This window comes from Scyliorhinus torazame, chromosome 15, assembly GCF_047496885.1.
Source record: "Scyliorhinus torazame isolate Kashiwa2021f chromosome 15, sScyTor2.1, whole genome shotgun sequence".
NCBI lineage: Eukaryota > Metazoa > Chordata > Chondrichthyes > Carcharhiniformes > Scyliorhinidae > Scyliorhinus > Scyliorhinus torazame.
The window spans coordinates 83733005-83751490 of record NC_092721.1 but is presented as its reverse complement, the minus strand read 5'-3'; the positions used below and the strand labels follow the sequence as shown (position 1 = coordinate 83751490).

Below are 18486 nucleotides of genomic sequence, written 5' to 3'. Positions count from 1 at the left end.
GATGTACGAATGATGTTAGGTGCCAGTGCTTAGAGCGGGGTCTTGTGCTCGTCCCTCTGGCGGAACAGGGCGTTTATTGTGACAAAGTCATGTTCTACACATTTCACCAGGAGAACTCTATTGGAGTTTGTTTTCCCTATGCCTTTCCTGCCTGACGTGTCTTTCCAAAGGTTTGCGCCCTTCCAAACTCTGGCATTGAAGTCACGGAGGAGAATCAGTTTGTCTCCCTTTGGGACACGCGGCAGCTGGAGTAGAATGCTTCTTTTGTCTTGTCTGTTACATCTAGGATTAGGACGTAGGCATTGATGGCTGTGATATGCTGCTTCTGGGCCAGAGTGAGCCCTCGGGTCATGATTCATTAAGATGTCCAACAAATTTTATGGCGAAGTCGACCCCACAGAGACGACATTCTGCTTCTGGTTTGCCTTTCCAGAAGGTGTATTGTTCTTTCAGCTGACTTTCTCCTGACAGTCATGTCTCACTCAGGGCGCCAATGTCAATGTTGTCGCACTGAGTTCCCGAGCTATGATGATGATGAGGCATGCCCCAAAGTAATGCTGTCCCAAAGACCTAGTAGTGGCTTTACATTCTGGGTAACTATATGAAACTTGAAACTGCTCTATGTGCGGTGCAGGGTTGCTATGCCTCGAGTGCAGATGGTTTGTCCATCATAAGCCACAAAGTCTGCCTGGGTACTGGGGTCTGGTGTTGCATATGGATCTAGTTCCTATAGCATTCAGCTGGATAATACATTGCACTTTGCTCAAGTCTCAATCTTTACAGTTAGTCTTACGTTACTACTAATTATGTTGAGGGTGGTAAAGTTCCCATCCTTTTCTGTGACGGTGTCGACTCTCTTGCAATAGAGAGTGTTGTTGGAAGCTCTGTAGCTTTTCTGCTTCAGCTGAGCTCCAATTCATTCACTTTACTGATGTTCCTGCCCATGGAGGTCCGACCACTGCCATGTTCCTGATGGCAGGGAAAGCCTGTTGAGGTTTCAATCTGCAGCACTTAGCGAAGTGATTCCATTTCCTACATTTGTTGCATCTCTTGCCATATGCAGGACAAACTGTTCTGTTTGGAGGGCGCTGACCACTGTAGTTGGAGCAGGGTGCTCCCTGTACTGTGAATACTTTGGTTCGTTTAACCTACAGGTACTAATGGCTGTTTGTAATATTGTGTCTTTCTCCCACAGTAGCTGCTTGTGTACTAAACTCATTATGAAGTCCACAAACTTTGATCCCCGACTAGTTAACCAGTGAGGGCTCCCAACACATTTTCTTTGGCAATATTTTCAGGGTAGCTGCAAGATTGTATGGATGCATCCACTCTTTGGATTGTTGAATTGAATGTATGTTTATCTGGGATTATGTTTTTTACTTGGAGACAGATATTCCCGAATTATTTGGATTATTTCAGGGTCCTCTTATTCATTCTCCATTTGGAAAACAAACTACTCATTTTTTCAATGGCCTTGGAGACTGCTAAGTTTAAGCTTGTAACTTTTTTGACTTGTCACGTAATGCAGCACCACAGTAAGTATGCCACTCCTTTGAAAACTTTTCCCTACTATCCCCAATATTTTCATCAAAGATGAATCGATGTGGCAAAGTCCTTGAGCCAGATTACCAATTTATGACACCATGTTGTGGGTTTCTGAATCACTGACAGCAAGAACTTTCAACAAAGAGTATTTTATTCACTAACTCAGCAGATAATTCAACACACTTGTGTGCTGCCCACACACCCGGGGATAACCCATATTCCCACCACATGACCTCTTTTGCAGCCACGTCATTGTGTTCTCACGTGATCATTCAGTCCACAGGTTCATCAATGATGGTAATGCCATTGATTGACATGGGGAGATTCTCTCTTCTTGGAGATGGTCATTATCTGGAACTTAAGCGGCAATTAATATTCACGTCACACATCAGCCCAAGCCGGAATGCTGTCCAAACCTTGCTGCATATCAACACAAACTGCGCAAGTATCTGAAGAGTGGTGAACAATACTGAACACCATGCAATGAACATCTCCCTTCAGAGCCTATGATGGAGGGAAGGTCATTGTCGAAGCAGCCGAAGATGGTTGGGCCTAGAACCCTGCACAACCCTTGCAGCAATGTCCTGTGGCTGAGATGACTGAACTCAACGTCCACAACCATCTTCCTTGTGGTAAGAAGTCTTACAACACCAGGTTAAAGACCAACAGGTTTGTTTCAAACACTAGCTTTCGGAGCACTGCTCCTTCCTCAGGTGAAGCAGCAGTGCTCCGAAAGCTAGTGACATCGAAACAAACCTGTTGGACTTTAACCTGGTGTTGTAAGACTTCTTACTGTGCTCACCCCAGTCCAACGCCGGCATCTCCACATCAGATCTTCCTGTTGGTCAGTTATGACTTCAATGTGTAGAGTTTTCTCCAATTCCCATTAACTTCAGTTTTGTTAGGGCTCCTTTATACCACACTCAAGTCAAATACTGCCTTGATATCAAGGGTTACCACATACGGAGGCTGGGGATTGAGGGTGATTTAGAGATGTGGATCAGAAATTGGCTAGCTGAAAGAAGACCGAGGGTGGTGGTTGATGGGAAATGTTCAGAATGGAGTTCAGTTACAAGTGGCGTACCACAAGGATCTGTTCTGGGGCCGTTGCTGTTTGTCATTTTTATCAATGACCTAGAGGAAGGCGCAGAGGGGTGGGTGAGTAAATTTGCAGACGATACTAAAGTCGGTGGTGTTGTCGACAGTGTGGAAGGAAGTAGCAGGTTACAGAGGGATATAGATAAGCTGCAGAGCTGGGCTGAGAGGTGGCAAATGGAGTTTAATGTAGAGAAGTGTGAGGTGATTCACTTTGGAAGGAATAACAGGAATGCGGAATATTTGGCTAATGGTAAAGTACTTGGAAGTGTGGATGAGCAGAGGGATCTAGGTGTCCATGTACATAGATCCCTGAAAGTTGCCACCCAGGTTGATAGGGTTGTGAAGAAGGCCTATGGAGTGTTGGCCTTTATTGGTAGCGGATTGGGTTCCGGAGTCAGGAGGTCATGTTGCAGCTGTACAGAACTCTGGTACGGCCGCATTTGGAGTATTGCGTACAGTTCTGGTCACCGCATTATAGGAAGGACGTGGAGGCTTTGGAGCGGGTGCAGAGGAGATTTACCAGGATGTTGCCTGGTATGGAGGGAAAATCTTATGAGGAAAGGCTGATGGACTTGAGGTTGTTTTCGTTGGAGAGAAGAAGGTTAAGAGGAGACTTAATAGAGGCATACAAAATGATCAGGGGGTTGGATAGGGTGGACAGTGAGAGTCTTCTCCCGCGGATGGAAATGGCTGGCACGAGGGGACATAGCTTTAAACTGAGGGGTAATAGATATAGGACAGAGGTCAGAGGTAGGTTCTTTACGCAAAGAGTAGTGAGGCCGTGGAATGCCCTACCTGCTACAGTAGTGAACTCGCCAACATTGAGGGCATTTAAAAGATTATTGGATAAACATATGGATGATAATGGCATAGTGTAGGTTAGATGGCTTTTGTTTCGGTGCAACATCGTGGGCCGAAGGGCCTGTACTGCGCTGTATCGTTCTATGTTCTATACACCTCTCCTCTTGAATTGTGCTCTTTTGTCCATGTTAGTGTAAGGCTATAATAAGATCAGGAGCTGAAGGACTCTGGCAGAATCCAAACGGAGTAGCAGTGAGCAGATAATTGCTGTGCAAGTGGCGCTTTTGAGCAGTGTCAACAACACCTTCCATCATTTTGCTGATGATTGAGATTTGACTCAGAGAACAGTAATTGGCCAGATTAAAATTTGTTCTGCCTTTAGTGGACATAACATATCTGGGCAATCTTCCAAATTGTTAGGTAGAAGCCAGTGTTGTAGCTGCACTGGAGCAAGTTGGCTTGGCTAGGAACTAGGTTAGCTCCGGCACACAAGTCTTCCCTCCTACAGATGGGATGTTGTCATGGTCCATAGCCATTTGTGGTATTCAGGGCCGTTTGACATTTCTTGATATCGGATAGAATGTATTGAATTGACTGAAGACGGTCATCTGTGATATTAGGGACCTCAGGAGGAAGTGGAGATGGATCACCTACTCAGCACTTCTGGATGGAAATGATTGTAAATTATTCGGCCTTATCTTTTGCACTGATGTGCTGGGCCCTGCCATTGTTGAGGACATCGAAGTTTGTGGAACCTGGATGTCAGGGCGGCATTCAGACTGGCTGTAATAGAAAGTAGTGGAATCAGCATCAATTAACTTCCCTATCAAGGTACATTGAAGCCAAAGCTGATGTTTCTATATGACAGTGCGCAATAAGAAAATCAGTAAAATCGGCAGGAGTAGCATATCAACCTTGAAGAGCACCTCAGCACTGGAGCTCCTTCCCATTACATAAATCGGGGACAGAGGACCAATGGTTCAATTCTGACAAAGTTGTTCTTGTCCATAACATGAACCTCTTTGTCCTCTCCTGGCTTGAGGAACATTCCCTGTAATTTGCTTTTACATTTCCATCATCTGCAGTTCTCTTGATAGCTTTGATTGACGATCAATCTTCTGAGCATTTGTGCTAGAGTTTGTCACGGTTCCAGAGCCAATCTTAAGCAACTTAAGCATTTATGACAATCTCCAGAGTCAGGGGCGTCATTCTCCGACCCCCCCGCCGGGTCGGAGAATGGCCGTTGGCCGCCGTGAATCCCGCCCCCACCCCCGCCGAAGTCTCCGGTACCGGAGATTGGGCGGGGGCGGGAATCGGGCCGCGCCGGTTGGCGGGACCCCCCGTTCAATTCTCCGGCCCAAATGGGCCGAAGTCCCGGCCAGAAATTGCCTGTCCTGCCGCCGTAAATCAAACCTGGTATTTACCGGCGGGCGGGCTCCGGGGTCCTGGGAGGGGGGGCGCAGGGCGATCTGACCCCGGGGGGTGCCCCCACGGTGGCCTGGCCCGCGATCGGGGCCCACCGATCCGCGGGCGGGCCTGTACCGTGGGGGCACTCTTTCCCTTCCGCCTCCGCTACGGCCTCCACCATGGCGGAGGCGGAAGAGACTCTCCCCACTGCGCATGCGCGGGAAACTTTCAGCGGCCGCTGACGCTCCCGCGCATGCGCCGGGAAACTGTCAGCGGCCGCTGACGCTCCCGCGCATGCGCCGGGAAACTGTCAGCGGCCGCTGACGCTCCCGCGCATGCGCCGCATTTCCGCGCCAGCTGGCGTGGAAACAAACGCCATTTCCGCCAGCTGGCGGGGCGGAAATCCCTCCGGCGTCGGCCTAGCCCCTCAATGTTGGGGCTAGGCCGCCAAAGATGCGGAGCATTCCGCACCTTTGGGCCGGCGCGATGCCCGTCTGATTGGCGCCGTCTTTGGCGCCAGTCGGCGGACATCGCGCCGTTGGGGGAGAATTTCGCCCCAGGTTCCTGTTTATATCAAAATGCAGCAGAAGCTCTTTCTTGACAGAGTGTGCAGGCCCAATTAATAAACTGCATCTATATTGAAGCTGCAGTAGGCATAATAACAATTTGGGAGACAAGCCTATAAATAAGTATTCTACATGACAGTAGGGTATATAAAGTTATTGCAGTTTGTTTTAATGCACGTATATGGCATTAAAAGCTACACATATTCCTTCTGATTATGAGGTTTGAAATCCAAAATCGGTACATTAACTTTTAAAATCTAAGAAAACAGGCTTTTATACTTTGATCCTGCACCATTTTCATGTATTCTTGCAAGTATAGCCAATAACTTTCAAGGAAGGTCTGTGAATAGAAAGTTTCAGACACAAACATTAATTCAATTTTTATGCACATACCTGATGTAGACAACAAGGACAGCAACATGATCCACATCCAAGAGGACGCACAAGGTGCATAATAATGTGTCCTACATTATCCAAAATCTTGATGACAAATGCTCGATTAGACCCACAACATAATCGGTTACAGAATTCACTGTCTTCAACTGCATAGTAAACTCTCTGCCCCAAGCTATTCTTTAGTTCATACTTGTTTTTGGTCTCGAATCCTGTTAAAGCTGCAAAACAAAACAATAACTTACTTTAATACCCAGCATGTTGTAAACAAAAAAGTTCTTGGTAACCTAGGATGTATGAAGTGAAGCATCATACAACAGGTTTGAACTCAGAAATCATGAATATCTGTAAATGAATTAATAATGTGGTTAAGGGACCGGAAGACTCCATTAACCTCTGAAAGCTGACCGTGTGTTCCAGTCCAGATAAGCTTCCAATTTTAATTCTAGTCAGCTTCCTATGGTATTGAATGTGCATATCTGAAAAATGTATTTTTATACCAAATATGTGTAAAAAGTAGCAACTTATGCCAAAAACACATTCCACAAACTCACTGGCCACAGTTTGTACAATTTTCCCCCTATGTACCCTCCTCCCCGTGACAAACAGTTCCTCAAACATTGTTAGGAATAACTCACAATCTTAGATAACGTCCCAAACACCACTTCCCAGTACCTTCTCGCAATCCCAGAATGTGTGCACATGATTCGCCGTCCCTCGCCTACACTTCTTACACTCATCAGCCACTCCTTGAACGAACCCACTTATCCTCGCCAGGGTCATATGTACCCTGTGCGTCAACTTGAACTGAAGGAAGCTCACCTTCGCGCAGGAAAAGATTGAATTCACCCTATACATCGCCTCGCACCACAGTGTTTCCCCCCCCCCCCAACTCCTCCCATTTGTCCTTGATCTTCACCCCTCTGCTCCCTCAACCACCCATATATCCCCAATCTTACCCTCTCACAACACATCCGGGAGTAGCAGTTGCTCCACTAAGGTGTACTCCGGCAGCCTGGGAAATGTCCTCCATTCTTTTGCACAAAGTTCCTCACCAGCTTATTTCTAAATTCACTCCTCCTCAGCAACTCAAACCTTTCCTGCAACTAATCCAGACCTGAAAACTGCTCTTTCTCTTCTCTCTTCTTTATTATGGTCACAAGTAGTGTAGGCTTCCATTAACACTGCAATTAAGTTACTGTGAAAAGCCCCTAGTTGCCACACTCCGGCGCCTGTTCGGGTACACTGAATTCAGAATGTCCAACTCACCTAACAAGCACATCTTTCAGGACTTGTGGGTGGAGCACCCGGAGGAAACACATGCAGACACGGGGAGAACGTGCAAACTCCGTACAGAATGCGACCAAGCCAGGAATCAAACCCGGGTCCCTGGCGTTCGGCACGGGGGCGCGGAGAATGGTTGTCAAACTGGAAATTCAGACTGGCGCCGCTCCCGTGATTCTCCGGTCCCTGGAGAATTGCTCGAGAATCGTGCGCACGCGAACCATGCGGCGTGGGTAGGAGGCCATTGTCAGAGCCCCCCCCCGCCGTCGGGAACGTCGGGTGGTGGCTGCAGACTCAGACCGTGGTCGCCCTGGTGGGGGGGAGGCGGATGATCCACGGGAAATCCACCCCAGCGTAAAAGCAATTTTTGGGCCTCCTGCCGAAACCTAGCCCCCTCCCCCAATTAAACCTAGCCCCCCCCCCCATTAAACCTACTGGTTTAATGGGAGAATTCTGATGAACCATTTCACATTGACATCCTTTTGTCAGAACAGGCAAATTTAGGAGATGTAACAGGCTTTAAGCAAGTGCAGAAGCAGAGAAAGAACAAACAGGAATGTCTATGAGAGGGCTGAAGACAGGAGAGATTAACTAACAAGAAGGGATGATGATGAAATAAAAAAGGAAATGCTTGGTGCACTGAGGACCCGGCTAGAAAGTCCACGTGTGCCGCAGAGAACTTGTGAAGGCTTTGATTGAGTAAGCTACTGGAAAGGGAAATTGTTGCATTGGGAAACCTGACAGAAGGCCTGCGTTCAATGCAGCTCAGAGGAGGAATCGTCACCAACTTGGCACAGGGCTTTGCGCAGAACTTGGAGCCCGTCTTTTTCCAACATACACCAGTGGCCAGCTCCATCAACACACTAATGGAGCCAACCAAGATGTAGTGCCTGATGGTTAAGGCCTTAGCTTCCATTGCAGCATCCGCTTAACACCCGAGTACTGCATGGAAGCTCAGAGTGCTGCCACCATGGTTTTGGATACAGCTTCCAAGATGTCACAGCTCTCCCGTAAGCTGTTGTCTTAATGACCCTCTGCAGATGTGTTCTTTCACTGAGAGCCTTTCTCTCCTTCCTCGAGGCCTGTCCTGCTCATTCTCCCAGTCATGCTCAATGCCAGGATGAAGGGTTACCCATGTCTGGGAGCAATTGGTCTGAGCACAAGCCTTTACTCACTAAACTGACCACTCCCTGTAGACCACTCCCTGTAGATCATTAAAACTTTAATCAACTACAATCCAAACTTCAGAATTGTGGAGCAGAGAAGAAAAAAAAATTCAACTGACCTTGAAGTAGACGATGATCCAATTAACTAACACTATGGGAAGTGGGAGACATCCTTTCTGCTGCACAGTATGTGTTCAGCTTTGCAAGGCGAAGAGAGGGAATAGGCTGGAGTGTGGAGCTCCAGGGCATCAAACCAGCATTGCTGCTGATGGATTTCATGAACTGCATGCTTTTGGCCGGCATTAAAAGCGGGAACTTTAATTGGTGTTACGGACAAGAGGGGATTCATTTAAACAGCCCTGATTTTAACACCAGTGGCAGGAATTGCCCTCAATTCCCACCGGCAGAATGCTGGCCCATTTGCATGCCCTGACTCGCTTAATAAATAGCAACGGAAATGCGAATTGCCTGCTATTCAGTCCCAGTGGGAACACATACTGTACAATTTAACCACCGCATTGTGGATCAGGACGTGCCAGTTAAATAACGGGAAAGGCCAAAATCAAATATGGCGAGCGTAACAACAACTTCTATCAGTGTAGCGAGATTGAAGTCAAATGGAACAGCCCCCTCGGGAATTAACCCGCTCCCCAGCAAGAACTGCGCGTGTTGTTTAGTACACTTTTAAAAAAGGTGAAGCTGGCGCAATGGCTGCTGAGGGGAACTGAGGAGGTGAGCAGCCATTTCCATTTTCCGGTGTGCAACTCCAGGGCTCCGGAGCTGCTGCCCCAGTGCTCTGGGGTGGGGAGGGAAAGAGAAGTTGAGCTTGGTTAGGGATGGAGGACGAGCACAGGGAGGACCCGCAGGAGAAGCCAGAGAATTGAGCACAGATGGCGGCGAGGCTCTGGCACACCCGGATGACCCGAGAGGCCATCATCCTCACCCAATTCTCATAGGACGAGCCTTTATCTATCAGCTCAACCCCTCCACCAATTCCTCTCTTTCTCCCCATTCCACTTCTCCCTCTCCCCTCCCCCATTCCCCTCCCTCTGACTCTGGATGGCTGTACCATCAGACGGGGTTCCTGTGATTTCCAGAGTCTATTCTTCCTAGTACTTTGTCCCGAGTCTTCTTCCAATATTGGACGCCGGTCTTCCTTGCCATGCTGTCCGCACTGACAGCCACTGCCACTGCCTCCCAGATGGTATTAGTGACTTGCTGCTGGTCCTTCAACCTTTTCAGGAAACAAGGTATCCCAGCTCGCATTGACAGCGTTGAGAAGACTGGCCAGGTCGGCAACCCAAAAGCAAGGAGCAGGCTTACGTGCTGCCATGCTTGTGTGTTGACAGAATGGAAAAGCAGCTCCCTCTTGTTAGCGGTGAGATGCTGAGGCACAAATCCAGTGAATCAAACGAGAAGATAGCCAGTATTGGCGGGAAGCCCGTGGGGGCTTCTTTCCGGCACCAAGTGCCTTTAAATACGGGCCGCAATCTCACCAACATGGCCGTCGAGAAACACTCCGCCAATCGTACCCAAAATTACATTTTAACTCGGGCCCGTAGTCTCCCACTCGGAGAATTCCAGCCATCTTTACAGTGCCAAACATTGTTCAGCTTAACTTTTAAAATAACAGACTTGCAGGGCGGTTGTACATCGATCCACCATGGTCCCTACCCTACCTCCCTTAGGTCCCCAATTCTTTCCCACCAAAGAAATCCCTGACTTACCTTCGTCTGGCATCCATGACACTCTTCCTGGGGCCTCAATGTAGCCCCAGCAACAGCAACTTCCTTCTGGTGTTGCCAGAATGACTCGCCAATTTGATTGGCCAGCAGCTCTCAAGGGAAGAGCTTCTTTTCCTGAGAGGTAGAAGTCCCACACTGACTTGTCATGTGAGAGTGCCTTTAAGAAATGGATATTTAAGCAATGTACCTTTAAGAAATGCAGTGATGTCAGAGTGTGGGTGGAGCTGGGCTTCAGCTCTGCCATTTTGAGATTTTTAGTTTCAGTTTTGGGAGAGAGCAGCTAAAAGGTGCCTGACTGGTTTGCTGTGTGCTTCTTGAAAGGAGAAAGCCAGTTTGAGGAGAAAGCTGGGAGTGTCTGTGTGTTTTGCTGAGAGCTGCAGGAAGAAAACACAGAACTGGTCTGTGGATGTCTACAAATCCAAAGACTATAAATATATTGAATGTAACCTCATGTCTGTTGTTACAGGTGAAGTCTTTTGGATGTTTGAAGGAACATATTGAGGGATTATTTAGTGTTGTATTATTTTCGGGGTTATCTTTGAAGTAAGGGATGTTAAGTGATCCAATGTTTATTTAAAAGGTTAAGTTGAGTTCATGGAATAAACATTGTTTTGTGTTAAAAACCACATGTCCATAATTGTAAAACCAAACCTGGGGAACAAGCAGTGTGCTTCAAAAGCAACAATCCATTAAAGGGGGAGGTTGGTTGAACTCCATGATACATTTTGGAGTCCTGAAAACACCTCTCCCATAACAATTGGGGGCTTGAGGGGGATAAAAGTCTATCTATTGGATTGGCTTTTGTGAACTTAAAGACAGTGAAGGATTGTTGCTTTTCCGGTGTGGTATTTTAGTTTAAGTGGGGAGAGTGTTGTGAACAATGGCTCTTTCGAAGGCTCAGAAGTTTTTGGGGGCGGACATGGTAACACGTGATACCTTACTGACAGAGACTAAAAACAGACGGTCAGGTTTGGCAAAAGCATTGCAGTTAACACTGCCTAGCAAAATACGAAAATATGAGGTACTTAACGTGGTATCTGTGCCTTTAAGTTTGCCTGTGATACATTCTGATTCATTAGATATGGCAAAGCTTCAGTTGCAGATTAAGCAATTTGAACATGAAAAAGAATTAAAGCAACTTGAACAAGAAGAAGAATTAAAGCGGCTTGAATGTGCAATGAGAGAAAAAGAAAGAGATAGAGAGGAACACGAAAAGGAGAGAGAAGAAAAAAGCAAAGAAAGAGATAGAGAGGAAAGGGAAAAAGAGAGAGTTTGAACTTCGACAAATGGCTCTGAAACATGAAAATCAGTTAAAATTGGCAGACGCAAAGGGACACATACAGTTGGAGGAGATGGATGATGAGGATAATGAGACAGAGCGTCATAGTCGAAGACATGGGGATCTATTTAAATATGTCCAAGTATTGCCAAGGTTTGACGAGAAGGAGCTACAAGCCTTTTTCATTTCATTTGAGAAGGTAGCTAAACAAATGCAATGACCAAAGGTGGTAGGTAGGGCTAGTGAAGTGTTTGCATCACTACCGGAGGAGGTATCTGGAACGTATAAGGAGTTGAAGAAATCCATCTTAAGTGCATATGAGCTAGTGCCTGAAGCTTACAGACAAAGGTTTAGAAATTTAAGGAAAGAATTTGGTCAAACATACATGGAGTTTGAAAGGCTCAAACAGAGTAATTTTGATAGGTGGATAAGGGCTTTGAAAATAGATCAAACGTATGAAGCTCTCAGAGAAATTATACTTTTGGAGGAGTTTAAAAATTCAATTCCTGATGTAGTGAGAACGCATGTGGAAGAACAGTGGGTTAAAACTGTGAGATTAGCAGCAGAAATAGCAGATGATTATGAATTAGTTCATAAATCAAAGATTGGTTTCCGACATCAGTTTCAGCCGGTGAGGGATAGAAACTGGGGACATGAGAAATACTCAAGTGGTAAAGGTAAAGGTGATCTGATGGGAGACAATAAAGAGAGAGAGTGTACCTCAGATTAAAAAAGAAATCCAGGAGGGTGGAAAAGAAATGAAAAGTTTCAAATGCTTTCACTGCAATAAACTAGGCCATGTAAATTCACAGTGTTGGTGGTTGAAGAAAAGCACTGGGAAGGCTGATGTGGTAAAACAGGATAAGACAGTGGGATTTGTTAGAGTGGTAAAGGAAAGCGAAGGAGGTGCAAATGATTGTGCAGCCTGTTCAAGAAGTAATTGTTAAGAAGGTGCCATATCTCTTTAAAGAATTTACTTGAATTTACTTGTGTGGGTAAGGTTTACTCATGTGTATCAGGAGGAACAGGTAAAGAAGTCACAATTTTAAGAGACACAGAAGCTACTCAATCTTTAATGGTAAGAGATGAGGAATTATGTAGTTTGGGAAGAATGTTGCCAGAAAAGGTGGTAATGTGTGGAATTCAGTGTGAGAGGAGTAGCGTTCCATTATATAAGGTAAGGTTGGAAAGTCCAATGAAGAGTGGTGAAGTGGTAGTAGGAGTAATAGAGAAACTATCTTGTCCAGGAATACAGTTTATCTTGGGTAATGATATAGCTGGATTGCAGGTGGGAGTGATGCCTACTGTGGTTGATAAGGCAGTGGAAAATCAGACAACTGAAGGGTTGAAGGACGAATATCCTGGCATTTTTCCGGATTGTGTAGTAACAAGGTCGCAAAGTCACAGGTTAAGACAAGAGGAGAAATCAAAGAGCGAAGATGAAGTTGAAATGCAATTATCAGAAATGATTTTTGATCAGATGATTGAAAAAGAACAAGAACAGGTGGAGGATGAGGCGGATATTTCTGGTTCAGGAAAATTGACGGAGTTACAACAGAAAGATGTAGAAATAAAACAGATATATCAGAATGCATATACGGAAGAGGAATCTGAGAGTGTACCAGAGTGTTATTACCGTAAAAGTGATGTCTTGATGAGAAAATGGAGACCTGTACATATGCAGGCGGATGAAAAGTGGGCAGACGTTCATCAAGTAGTATTGCCGGTAGGGTATAGAAAGGAGGTTTTTTTATCATAGATTTTACAGTGCAGAAGGAGGCCATTCGGCCCATCGAGTCTGCACCGGCTCTTTGAAAGAGCACCCTACCCAAGGTCAACACCGCCACCCTATCCCCATAACCCAGTAACCCCATCCAACACTAAGGGAAATTTTGGACACTAAGGGCAATTTATCATGGCCAATTCACCTAACCCGCACATCTTTGGACTGTGGGAGGAAACCGGAGCACCCGGAGGAAACCCACGCACACACGGGGAGGATGTGCAGACTCCGCACAGACAGTGACCCAAGCCGGAATCGAACCTGGGACCCTGGAGCTGTGAAGCAATTGTGCTATCCACAAGGCTACCGTGTTGCGAGTTACACATGAGGTAACAGTGGGAGGTCATTTGGGAATAAGGAAAACTCAAGCTAAAATCCAGAAACATTTTTATTGGCTTGGACTACATAAAGATGTAGTTAAATTTTGTCAATCATGTCACACATGTCAAGTGATAGGGAAACCTCAAGCAGTGATAAAACCAGCGCCCTTAATACCCATTCCAGCATTTGAGGACCCTTTTACAAGGGTCCTAATTGATTGTGTAGGACCCCTTCCTAAAACAAAAAGTGGGAATCAATATCTTTTGACTATAATGGATGTGCCTACTGGATTTCCAGAGGCCATTCCAGTCCGTAATATTACAGCTAACAGGATTGTGGAGGAGTTACTTAAATTCTTTACTAGATATGGACTACCCACAGAAATTCAATCGGATCAAGGATCAAATTTTACTTCAAAGTTATTCAAAGAAGTTATGGATAGCTTAGGAATAAAACAATTTAAATCAACTGCGTACCATCCAGAATCGCAGGGAGCGTTAGAAAGGTGGCATCAGACATTACAGACAATGTTGAGGGAGTATTGTCAAGATTATCGAGAGGATTGGGATAAAAGAATTCCATTCGTATTGTTTGCAATTAGGGATGCACCTAATGTGTCTACCAAATTTAGTCCTTTTGAACTAATTTTTGGTCATGAGGTAAGAGGACCACTTAAATTGATTAAGGAAAAATTGGTGGGTGAGAAATCGGAAATTACATTATTGGATTACATGTCAAATTTTAGGGAACGATTAAATAGGGCAGGTGAATTGGCTAGACCACATTTGAAAGTTGCACAAAATGTGATGAAACGGATAGCGGACAAGAAATCCAAAGTTCGTAGTTTTGCCAGTGGGGATAAAGTTTTAGTGTTGTTACCAGTGGTAGGTGAGCCTTTAAAAGCTAGGTTTTGTGGACCGTATCAGATTGAAAGAAATTAAGTGAGGTGAATTATGTGGTAAAAACACCAGATAGAAGGAAGAATCACCGAGTGTGTCATGTGAATATGCTTAAAAGGTACTTTGAAAGGGAAGGAGAAAAAGGAGGTTTTAATGATTCAGACTCAAAGTGACGAACCAAATCCAGATGACTGTGAATTTGACATACCTTAAATTAAATTGGAAAATGAGGATATTCTTAAAAATTGGGATGAATTGTTAAGTTCCCTTCCAGAGGAAAAACGAACAGACCTGAAAGAGTTATTGATATCACATGAGCAAGTTTGTAGAGATAAATTGGTAAGTATTAAAATGGCTATACATGATGTAGATGTGGGAAAAGCTGTTCCAATCAAACAATATCCAAATAGACTTAACCTTTTAAAATTGGCACAGGTTAACAAAGAGATTGAGAGTATGCTTAAAAATGGCATACTTGAAGCAGCCAATGGAGCTCACACATAGTGATGGTACCTAAACCATACGGTACCCAACGGTTGGGTGTGGACTATAGAAAGGTGAATGCAGTTATAAGAACGGACTCTTATCCTAACCCACGTTTGAAGGATTGCATTGAGAAAGTGGGACAATCTGCTTTTATTTCCAACTTCCAGGCATGGAAAGAACATTTTAAACATCGTATGGAGTTCTTCGATCGACTTCAGGAGGCGGGTTTGATGATGAACCTAGCCGAAAGTAAATTTGGAGAAACCCGAATCACTTTCCTTGCGGAGTTTCCGATACCCTCAAGACAAAGGGAAATAATGCGATTTCTTAGCGTGAGTGGATTTGATCGAACATTTGTGCAAAAGTTTTGTAGCGTGATTACTCCACTGATGGGGCGCGATTCTCCACTCCCACGCCAGTTGGGAGAATCGCCTGGGCTGCCAAAATTTCCGGGGACGCCGGTCCGACACCCTCCCGCGATTCTCCCAAGCGGCGGGAACGGCCCGGTCGGGTTTCGTGGGCCGCAGGCCGGAGAATCGCTGGAGACACCCAAAATGACGATTCACCGGCACCCCCGCTATTTTGAGGCCCGGATGGGCCGAGCGGCCAGGCCAAAACGGCGGGTTCCCCCCGGCGCCGTCCACACCTGGTCGCTGCAGTCGTGGGCGGTGCGTGAACACTGGGAGGGCGGCCTGTGGGGGGGGGCGAGGGGGCATCCTGCACCAGGCTTCACCTGCAATGTGGGGTGGCCCGCGATCGGTGCCCACCGATCGTCGGCCCGTCCTCTCTGAAGGAGGACCTCCTTCCTTCCACGGCCCCGCAAGATCCGTCCCCCATCTTCTTGCGGGGCGGATTTGGACAGGACGGCAACCACGCATGCGCGGGTTGGTGCCGGCCAACCCGCGCATGTGCGGATGACGTCCGCTATGCGGCGCCGGCCGCGTCATCTATGCGGCGCCGCTTTTACGCGGGCGACAAGGCCTGGCGCGGGTAGATGACGCGACCCCGATACTGGCCCATTGTCAGGGCCTGAATCGGTCGGGACCGGGGCCGTTCCGCGCCATCGTGAACCTCGACGGCATTCACGTCGGCGCGGCCACTTCGGCGTGGGAGTGGAGAATCCCGCCCATGGACTTGCTAAAAAAACGTCAATGGACAGCGGACTTTCAACATGCATTTGACTGCCTGAAAGCTGTGTTAACCAATGATCCTGTATTGGAGCATTGCAAGGGACTCTGTGGTCAGATTTTGATTTTAAAGAGAAATGCCGAGAAGTAGTGGAATGGATGGATCATACAGAGACTTTCTTGTTCAAAGAGACTGTCAATCGAGAAGGATTTCGGTTGGAGGAAGAAGAAACATGGACTATATTATTACACCTGTTTGCATGTGTTGTTTTTTTTTTTTAAACGAAAAGGTATATTTACTGTGTACATTTCTTAATTGATGGTGCAAAGGTGAAAAATGAAACCATCTTGAAGTTGATGGTTTATTCTTTTTTCTTGGGGGGGGGGAGGTGTCATGTGAGAGTGCCTTTAAGAAATGGATATTTAAGCAATGTATCTTTAAGAGATGCAGTGATGTCAAAGTGTGGGTGGAGCTGGGCTTCATCTCTGCCATTTTGAGATTTTTAGTTTCAGTTTTGGGAGAGAGCAGCTAAAAGGTGCCTGGCTGGTTTGCTGTGAGATGCTTGAAAGGAAAAAGCCAGTTTGAGGAGAAAGCTGGGAGTGTCTGTGTGTTGCAAAGAGCTGCAGGAAGAGAACAGAGAGTTGGTCTGTGGATGTCTGCAAATCCAAAGACTATAAATATATTGAATGTAACCTCATGTCTGTTGTTACAGGTGAAGTCTTTTGGATGTTTGAAGGAACATTTTGTTTTGAGGGATTATTTAGTGTTGTATTATTTTAGGGGTTATCTTTGAAGGGGTGTTAAGTGATCCAATGTTTATTTAAAAGGTTAAGTTGAGTTCATGGAATAAACATTGTTTTGTGTTAAAAACCACGTGTCCATAATTGTAATACCACACCTGGGGAACAAGCCCTGTGCTTCAAAAGCAACAATCCATTAAAGGGGGAGGTTGGTTGAACTCCAAGATACATTTTGGGGTTCTAAAAACACCTCTCCCACAACACACTTCATGAAGACCTTCCCCAGCTGACCCCAGCGGATTATCGTAGTGAGGCAGCCTATATTTTCTAAGTCAGTCAGTTTGTGACCGATGTTTCGACAGGAGGTGGGGGTGTGACCAAACATGCCGACTCCCCGCCCCACCACCACCACCCACCAAAATCCAGCCACAAGTCACAAAATATATTCAAAATTACCTCACCTTCAACAAGTTCAACAATTTGATGAACAAGTAATTGGTCGATCTGAGGAGGAAAGAATGATTCCAATTCAGTATTTGACAGGTCCCAAAGAGCTTAATTAATTGAAAGCCCATTTTCCCACACATTATATAAAGTACAGTTAGTGCACAAGAGTTAACTGATGACATGTAGATACCCTTTCCTTTAAATAAAGCTTCCACTTCATTTTTAATATCAATTGTCATGCCATGGACCCTGATTATTTTAACACAAAGTAGTGTAGCCATGAGGTTACGTGGTAAATTGACCTATTGACAAGGACTTGCATAACCTTCATGAGGGAACACAAATGATGCACACTTGTACAGCAAAAGAAATATACTTTTAAATTACTCTCCTTTGCAACTATTGAATCTCCGCTCTACTGACTACTTGAAGGTTCAGATTAAAAAAATAAATGTGAAAACTCCCAACTGCTGTTTGCTTGCATTCCATGAGGGTAGTCACCAACTGGTTTGTCTGTCCAAACTAAACCAATCACAGATCAGTCAGCAGCATTTTACCCTGACACTTTCCACAAATGAAAGCCATCGCTTGTCTCAGTATTTAAAAACAAGCTCCAAAAGTCATGCAATTTGTGTAATAAATCAAGGGATTGTATGACTGAAAAATATATCACTAAAGAGTCAAGACATTGAAAATGAATTTACTTTTCACCTGTATTATGTTGAGTTTTAAACATTAGTGCTGATTAAAGTAAGAGATGTTGATACTGGGGATCCCCCACACATTTATGGCTGCATTTGAACCAACAACCCAGACAAACATCAGTGTCTAACCCATGTCCTTCCAGGAGCTGTATTTCTATTGTGCTCAATTTATTTTGAATTAAGAACATAACAAATGATTTGCTTACCGTTGTGAGGTACTCTAATCCGGGCGGACAGTTAGAATTAGGAGCTGGTGTTTGCATCCACTGGACTTGGGGCTGAGGTGGTGGCCCAACTGCTTGATGAGTGAGCATAGGAGCACTGGGTGGAGGGTAGACAGCATACCCTGGCTGAGGTGCATAAGGACCTGCTCACAAATACATGCATTCACACGAACACAGAGAGACAGAGATAAAGAAAGGATCAGTGCAATTTCCTGTTGAAGTCCTCCCTAAGGATGCAGCAACACTCAGGAACGGCGCATGCCTCAAATATAATTCACACTTCCTCCAGAGACATTGAAATAGAGTTATTCTAAATGATCCTACTTGCGAATTGGATGCTTAGCCCTTTTAAATAATGTTTCTGCTGGGCCCCTCTTGTAACTGAATGTATGTTCTTCGGCGAGTGACAAGCAAATTCATTCAATGAATCAGCGAGGTTCAACTTTGTAAGTAAAGCATCAAAAATCAGC

General features: G+C 45.6%; 1 protein-coding gene across 2 annotated transcripts in view; it reads right to left on the bottom strand.

Moving 5' to 3' along the window:
• The window catches only part of LOC140391659 (phospholipid scramblase 1-like), a 133033-nt gene that overhangs the window by 48106 nt on the left and 66441 nt on the right, over positions 1-18486 (bottom strand). For both annotated transcript variants that reach the window (XM_072476369.1, XM_072476368.1), the window contains 3 exons: positions 17999-18159; positions 17103-17145; positions 5811-6031 (listed from right to left, as the gene is read on the bottom strand). In XM_072476369.1, the coding sequence (XP_072332470.1) occupies positions 5811-6031; positions 17103-17145; positions 17999-18159 (425 nt within the window). The remainder of the gene's footprint in view (positions 1-5810; positions 6032-17102; positions 17146-17998; positions 18160-18486) is intronic.